The following is an 8,501-nucleotide window of genomic DNA, read 5'->3' as shown; positions in this document are numbered from 1 at the left end:
TTTTTTTTCTAATTATTATTGTTTTCATTTGTTTTACCCTTCACAGAGCATTATTCAACTCATGTTTCTGCACTCATTTTGTCATGCCTATATCCCAGCAATTGGCTTTCTCTCCTCATTGAGCTCAGTGGGAGTTGGTATAGAAGTTTATTAGTCTGAAAATTAGTCCTGGAAAGATGAAGAGCTGACAGAGTGCTAATATAATGAAACCAGTGTCTGTCACATGAATGTGATAGCTGTCACTAATCTAGCTCAGTTTTCCCACTACATAGCCCTCACCTTCATGCAGGTGGCAAAACGGTGKAAGGATTCAGAGTCAAGACTGAAGATGTTTCACGTCACAGGGTTGCACCTCACGTCCGAGCTCATTATTGCTTGTTTGTGCCAGCCAGACCCATGGGTCTGAACCCTCTCACCAAATGTGAGCCTACAGCTCTGATTTCTGCCAGTGCAAGTCGAAAGCTCTATTGAAAAGAGAAGATGTSGCCCATCTATTTTTAAAAGTTTCAGGTGCATCTTGTGGACCATTAGGTCCCACACTGAGGCATGGGGCTAGAAGTCTCTCACCAGGAAGCTCAGGTGGTGAAAGTCAGGGTTTGCCCTGCATTTTTCTTGATGAGCCAAAGTCTAGTTTAAATGTACAGCTCTTGTACATATCATTCTCAGACTGAAACTACGCTGATTCGGCCTCRTTGCAGCCACGGGGGCAGAATTTACAGCCTTTCACATAAAGCGCGAACATGCATGACACATGAAGAGTGAAGGCGTCTGTAATGACGCATCCCCGGAGTGTGCACGTTTCCTCCCAACTCAAGCAGCACCAGAAGGAAGGTTGAAAACCTCCCAAAAATACAACCAGTCCTACTACCTAATCACTCTCTGGTCTTTAGAGCCTGGCTCCTAGTGATGTGGAAGTGGGATCTAGTTTAAGTATGAGGTGGTGCAGGTGCTGCAGGTAACTAGCAAGCAGAAGGTCCTACGTGCATCAGCACTCTCAGTGGGTGCAATTGTGAGGATGCCTCGGGTGAACTTGAAAATGGAGTTTTCCGAGTCCTCTTCAGAAATAGAGAACAACCACAGGGAAATAACTCTGTAATACTTAGAAACTCAGCTTGTTTCTACTCCTGGAATAGTGGAGGAATTCCACAGCAAATTATTCCACTTTGGAGCTGTAGGATACATTGATTTCTTTTTATAGAAAACACTTTACTTCTCAAGGGGTTTCTATAGGGGTTATGATGCACAGGACCTTGTGTGATCCAGCAGCAACTCCTGGGAACACCCATCTCCTGTAACAGAACCCCAAAGAATTCACCAGACCCACAGCAGAAAGCTTATGTGCCCTCAGCAGAAGGAAGGCAATAAACAGACATTTCTTCCTATTCTCAAAACTATACATTATTTCGTTGATCCATGTCCCACTCCAAACCAATTTAGGAAATAATGCCACCATTATCACCAATGAAAGTATGTTGCAAAATCCCCAGAATAGCTTTTATTTAAAAGGTTACTATCATAAAATTCCAGACTGTGAAATGAAGATGTTGGATTCACATTCAACCCTTCCATAKTCCCCCTTAAAATATATAGATACGTAATCACAAAACATAAAACATGCTGCAATGATACAAATATATTTTTTGATAGGGAACTTACAGTACATTATAAACCATGAAAACAGRTTGAGGCACTAGACTGTACATCAGTTCTGTTCTGCGCTTGCTGTGAAGCTGATAGAATCGCTTTCTACGAACAAAAGAATCTTTCTTGTTTAATGAACATAACTTTGCAGGTCATATCAAACAATGTGCTTTGTTGGGAGACGTCACCAGGGTTGCTGTTCCAGGGGAAGCCTTCCATTCAGAACCGCAACACACTTACACAACGTGTATCACTGCCACAATATGAAAAATAATTATTTTATTGAATGTACAACTCAAATAAAACCCCTCATCAATTATTATTAAATAAATAATCATTCCATACAGTGGTTAGTTTACATTACACTGCATTGGCCATTAGAACAAATGAAGTTTAATAAATAATGCACAGGAACGTCTCATTTACGTCTTCGTTCGTAAATCTGTGCTATGCTCCTTTCAGAGGACCCTGCAAAACACATAACAGAATGAGGCACATCATTGTGAAGCCTTGTGTAAACTGTAATAAGCATAAGCAAATGTCAGAGATACCCAGCCTGCTGGTTCCCCACCTGAMAACATCAGCTCATTCAGCCAGGAACAGCAACGGGTTATCCCGACACATGCAGCACCCGAATCCCTCTGCTTGCACGGGCGAATGTAGGGCTTTCTAGACGAGGTCTAGACTATTTGCCCCCTCATCGTGAAGCGTGCTGCCTCATCCCTGGAAATTAAGGGATGTTGTTTTCTGTTTTCTAATAGTCTGAGTTGTGACCAAACACGGGGGGGCGATGGGTGATCTCTGCAGCTATGGGGATTGTGCAGGAAGTGGAGGTTTGTCCCTAAGACCACGGTATCTTCTCGGTGGCTGAAGGTCTGAGCGGTGCTTTCTGCCTCCAGCCTGTGCAGCTCCTCGCAGCAGCCGCTCGCGCCGAGCTTCTTCACCTCCAGYAATTCATTTAACAGGTCGGAGCTCGGCCCAAAGATCAATCTGTGGGTCGAGGCTTCCTGCATCGATATTTCCACCTTCTGCCCTGCATGACCAGCTCTTTGCTGGTTTTAAGCCTTCCCTATACCCAACCTATGCACACAATGATGCCTTTTATTAAAATCTGCAGCAAGTTCTACATGAAACTCAGACTGCTCTCCGGAGGAACTGCAGCCTAAAATAGTCACCAGTAACATGTTTAGCATTTAGCAGCTGCAGGAGTTTTTTCCTTCTTGCTCTTTTAAAACAAGAGAGAAGCCTGTAGAGCCTGACCATAGGGTCACCTGCAGCTCATCACTGCTGTCATCATCATTTGGACCCCAAAGGGAGCGTTGTTTTCAGCTAATTTTGTGGGACTCGGCACTGCATGTTGTAGAGAGCTTGAATTTTGGATCAGGGGAGGTTTTAAATTAAGTAGCTTTCAAATTGCACCAGGCTAACTAGACAATAAAGTGCTTCTTTCTCAATATGGACTGATTTTAGTAGCCTTACTGTGTGTCTGATTTTTCTAAATTCTACTTGGAGCATTAATCCAAGCTTGAGAGATGGTCAGTGTCAGATCCCCTTTCACCAAGTAAGGAATTAAGATCCCAGCGCTACGACACCTTGGTTTGTTCACATGAAACACAAAATCAGCACAGCACTTACACCCAACAGCATAAACTTTAACACAGTGTCTCCCCTAATGCCAGGAGACTCGGAGGTTTTCTGAATAACACAAAACTCTTGAAGAAAAAAACCTAGCACATTATAGCATCAAGAAAAGGTGTGACTAATTCCTCTCCAGTTAAATATCTTTTGGGGGGCAGTAGTAGCTAGGAGGGACAGTAATCCTGGGACAAATTCCTGATCTTGCTTGGTTGCACAGTCCTTGGGGCTATCTTCTCCTCCACAGGAGCAGAAGCAACTTCTTACCATTTTCTTCTCAGGGAATCAGGCAGAAAAGCAGTGAATCCTAGTTTTACCTATCAGGCAGGTATTACAGAGCCTGACAGGGTAAAACTTCATTATTCCCCTCTGTTAGAGATAAATACTTAAACATTAGATAACAGTATTCTAACTATACCCGTGTTTTTGAAATTAGGGCAATCAAATCCTTGCCTTTTTTAAACATTTTGCTATATCTTACATTCTCATGTGAATATAAATGTAATCCCAACAGAAACCAACCAAATTCATCACTTCCAGGCTATTTACTTTTATGATAGCAGATAAATTTACAGGTATTATGCATTTAATAGCTATTGCCACCACAGATAAAAYTGTACGAAATTATTCATGATACATAGTAATTTGCAAAATGATGCAGAGAGCAATATTACTAGTCTGAGCGGGGTTTAATTGAAAATAAAAGTTAGTGACAACCATAATTGCAGAATATAGATCACAGCATGTATCTACATAATATGAAGGTGTCAGCTAGTAATTTAACTTTTATCATTCATTTAACAAAATAGTGAGAATTATTTCAGAGACATGAAACAGGCATTAGGTTTTTTATTTTTTTAATTCCTTTTCTAGGGAATTAACTGACACTTTATGGTTCACTGTGAGCGATCTCCCTCATTACTATCCCATGGCACAGGAAAGCTAGCGCAGCCAGCAGTCTGGAATTACCCTCAGGGGCTGCTCACAGGAAGAAGCGGGATTCTGTCCTAGACAGAGCATTTGGGAAAATAACATGAGCTCACAGTATCCATTTGAAGCTTAAAACACTGTTTATTATTTGTAAGTAAAATTAAGAGCTGTAAGGGACTGGGAATGTTTAACTGTTTGAGCTGAGGAATGAGGTGATGTTAATGGCAGATCTCTGCTCTTTCTGCTTCAAGTTTATTGAACATGATGATCTGCTGAAAAGGTGAGAGTGCACCTTCAGCTGAGGATATCTGGATAAATCACAAGTTTAAATGAGCACGATGTTTTAAGCTGCCAACTTTGTCCTGATGTGCCAGTAACATTTCTGTTTTTTCTTTAATAGCATTTTGCAGACTGGAAGAACATAAATACTAGTGAGGACAGGGAGAGCAGGGAGAGTGCCCTGGGGAATCTTACCTGATTTCGCCTGCACTTTGGCAGCTCAAACCATGCCTGACCATCACAAGCATTAGAGTGAAGTGAATCCTGAAATATTCTGATTAAGAAAGAATATCCTGGTCCCTTTTCAGAGAACGCTGGGTCTACACCATATAAAGACTGCTTCATCCATCCAGTGAGAGAGAACAAGGAGGCAACAGAATTAAGCAGCTCTATATTACCGCATACCAGACTTAGTAATATACCTACCAGAATTTAAAGATCTTTTGCCCATAAGTCCAACAAAGGAGTCTGTTTTATGCCCTGGAAAAAACATATATTTGGAGGTGTTTTAATACATTTTCAATACGCAGCCTTTTAAGATAATTTGTTCTCATGAGTAAGGAAGACACAGATTCGRAAACTGTTCATCTCACACACTAATTTTTCACACCACTCTCAGACAGGGGAGGGGGTAATCACTGGGCCTAGATTAGACCAAGGCACAGGCCAGTTAGTGAAAATCTCCCCACYGGCTTAAAAAGACAGGTTGTTGCTTTGCCCTAACAGAAAAACATAGGCCAGTAACTGATTCTTATTCCTCTCCCAGTGCAGCAGATTGACAGTGCAATTCCTATTTACTTCAGCACATGCATAAGACATATGCTGGCATAGCTCGCATCTGCATGATAGACCTATTCCACCTATCAGTGGTTTTTTTTTTTTTTTTTTTTTTGGTTATATGGAAGAAAATGCTCATCACAGGCCAGGTAACAGAGCCCTTATTTGAGAGGAAGCCAATGGGACTCTATGTCTGGACATGACTGAGCTAGACAGTCTGGCTTTATTTCTGGGATATGTATGAGTTCAAACACTACYGTCCTGTCCCATTATTACTCCTCGAGGCGCTGGTTGTGTAGAGGATAAATTACTCCAAGGTTTGGCCTATAGCACATATCAGATATAGTGATAGCTATAGTTTCAGATACAGACCAAAAAGGAGCCACTCTTCTTTTTTCAGGCTGGCTTGAGGCAAATTTAGAAATTTCTCTTTGGAAGGAATTTTGCCTGGCTAATTCATCTACAAAGCAAGACGAATGATTTTCAGACCCCAAAGGTATTAGCTTTACAGCTGAAGCAGTTTAAGAAGGCTACAATTTTTCTTACTTTAGTCAGCAGTTATTTGTCATGAGGTTTAGATGGGACTCTCTTTAACTGTTCTTCAAATAAATAATCCTAGTGATAAAATCTAGTGACTAACAGAAAACATTGGGATACGTATTGATCACTGGGGATAGCCGACAAAATACAAGAAGATCAATTTTTACTTATTAAAAAGTCTTCTAGGTCCTGTCTAAACATCTTCAGATAATTTCAGAGAATAAGACTGTTTGTCACTGTACACAACAAGCTAATATCACACTGCTGATGGCATCTCCCACGTGGTGTTTTACAGAAACAAAGCAAGACATGCTTATTAATGGTGTGGGATACGCTTGTTTATGTGACAGCACATCATCGATCAGTCCCTGCTGCGACGGGGGTCTGATTCACAGTCAGACATCGCTAAGATCACAGATACAGTATCTCACGTGTCTATCCATGTCAACACTTCTCAGATTTGGGAATTCACTATTCTAATTTTCCAGCTCTTGCTGTCTTAATTCTTTCACTCTGAGTCTAGCGGTAAGCCTGTCTTGCCTAGCAGAAAGGTTTGCAGAATGCACCCCTGGAGAAATAAGAGCTGCAACATTCGCACATTAATGCGGGTTGAAATCTCAAAGCTTACCGAGGTTCAGATTAGTTACAAGCTTAAGTTTTTACTGCTGGCTACTCTATTCCTTGACAGAATATTTCTCCACCACCTGTGCTGCCAGTCCGCAGCTGAATTCATTCCTATGCTAAAGAATCCACTAAAATATACTGTTCTCCATTTGAATATCTTTTAATTGTTACTTAACATGCTGGGGATTTTTTAAACTTACTTTTGTGAGAGATCTGGCCATATCCTGCGTGGAAGAGGGAAGGAGAGAAAAAGAAAGGAAAGAGTTGTTGAAAAAGGATTGGCATATACATATGCTATTTGTGTGATCCTTTGAAGAATCAAATACAGACACTACACTATGAGTATTCAATGTAGAGAAAATTAAGGTGATCATTTAGAACTGCATTTCTCCTTGAACAGACTAGAAAGTGTCATTTCAGTTTAAAACACACAGTTTAGATCTGTTTAGATCCAAGTTACTCTGACCGATTTTCAGTTCAGGACACACTTAAAATTAGAAGAGATGGCAATAATTGTACGCGGTATTACATGGCAGTAATCATACTGTTTTCACACCCCGATCATTTAGCGGCGTGTTTGCCGGCCCGTGGATATTTTTTGCGGGTATGTATTTACGTGCTATAATTAGTGTGCACTTTTAACTTCGCTGTGCAATTTTACTATTAGTTATTTTCCAACCGACGGGTTTGTCTTGTACGAAAGCGGCGGGGGGGGGAGGGTGAAAAAACCGCGAGGAAGATTCCCCCGGAGCGGCGAGCGACCCGCGCCAGCGCTGGGGTCGCTGGTGGGAAGCGCCCGCCGCCCCCGGCCCGCTCACCGGCATCCCGCTTGCCCATGAGGCCGAAGAACTGCTGGGGCCGCGGTCTCCGGGCGATCCTCTGCAGCAAGTGCTCGAAGGGCAGCGGCAGCTCCTCCTGCGGGCGAGCAGCGGCGCGGCGCTCAGCGCGGCCCCGCGCCGACNGTCTCCTCCGCTCGCTGCGCTCCCTCCTTGGCCATGGCGCGGCGGCTCCCGCCGGCTCCTCCTGCGCAGCGCGCGGTGCCGCCGTCTGGAATGGCGCCGGCCCCGCGCCGCGCCGCGCCGCCGCCCCCGCGCTCACCTTGCCCTGCTCGCCCTCGGACCAGTCGGACCAGTAGCTGAGGTCATCGGTGGCGCCGATCTCCTCGGCCAGCCCCTGCGCCGAGGCGAGGAGGAGCACGGCGAAAGCCAGCGGGAGTCTCATCGCCGCCTCGACGTCCTGCGGGCGGGCTGCGGCCACCTGCGGTGGGAGCGGGGCGTGGGGGGACACCGCCGTCGGGGGACAGGCCCCGCGCACCCACCCGCCGGTACGTGCGCACCTGGATGTACGCACCCTCGCACGTACAGGTATGCACACGCGTCTAGTCACACACACACCCCCTCCGCACCGACAGACACAGATATACACACCCGCGCACATACCTGTATGCATAGACGTCTAGCCATATGCACAGCCCCCATATGCATACAGACACATATAGATGCATGCAGCCCCCTTCACCCCTACGGATCCATAYGCACCTCGATATGCACACCTTCACACATACTGCTCCCTGCCCATCCAGCTGTGCRCACACATGCAGGTTGCCCCCCTCCCCACACGTACTCATCTAGTTACACACACTGCACGTACAGCTGGACACGTATGGGGTGTGCACGCACCTACATGTGGGTACCTCTCTCCACATACGTACAGCTACACACGTGTCTAGATATTCGCACACCCTCACGCGGCCAGACACACACGCGCATCTAGACAGGCGCACACAGAGACACGCACAAAAGCACCCTCGCACAGAGACAGCCGCACGTCCGGAGACCCAGACCCCCCGCGGCACCCCCGACACGCACCCGCAGAGCTCCCTCCCCCCCCCCGGCACGCCCGCACCCACGGAGACACGCGCGCCGCGGCGCGGCACACGCACCTGCTGCGGCGGGCGGCGCGGGCGCTGCTCTCCGTGCGCATTGGCCGTCGGCGGGCGAGCGCCCCGCTTTATACACGGCGGGACGGGGAGGGCCGAGGCAGCCTCATTTGCCTAAACGCAATTACCCCCGGTT

The 8,501-nt window shown here is 45.6% G+C and overlaps 1 protein-coding gene across 1 annotated transcript; it reads right to left on the bottom strand.

Annotated features, from left to right (window-relative positions):
* Positions 1-1,986: 1,986 nt before the first annotated feature.
* TAC1 (tachykinin precursor 1) lies at positions 1,987-7,647 on the bottom strand. The gene is made up of 5 exons (XM_085310582.1): positions 7,525-7,647; positions 7,245-7,341; positions 6,627-6,650; positions 4,912-4,965; positions 1,987-2,109 (listed from the first exon to the last, which is right to left on the bottom strand). The coding sequence occupies exons 1-5, from the start codon at positions 7,645-7,647 to the stop codon at positions 2,060-2,062; spliced, it is 348 nt and encodes a 115-aa protein (XP_085166708.1). The 3' UTR covers positions 1,987-2,059.
* Positions 7,648-8,501: the final 854 nt, after the last annotated feature.

The sequence above is a fragment of the Rhea americana genome, unplaced genomic scaffold, assembly GCF_003343005.1.
Source record: "Rhea americana isolate MKP2758 unplaced genomic scaffold, rheAme1 scaffold_32, whole genome shotgun sequence".
NCBI classification, from domain to species: Eukaryota; Metazoa; Chordata; class Aves; order Rheiformes; family Rheidae; genus Rhea; species Rhea americana.
This window is presented reverse-complemented; position numbering and strand designations above follow the sequence as displayed.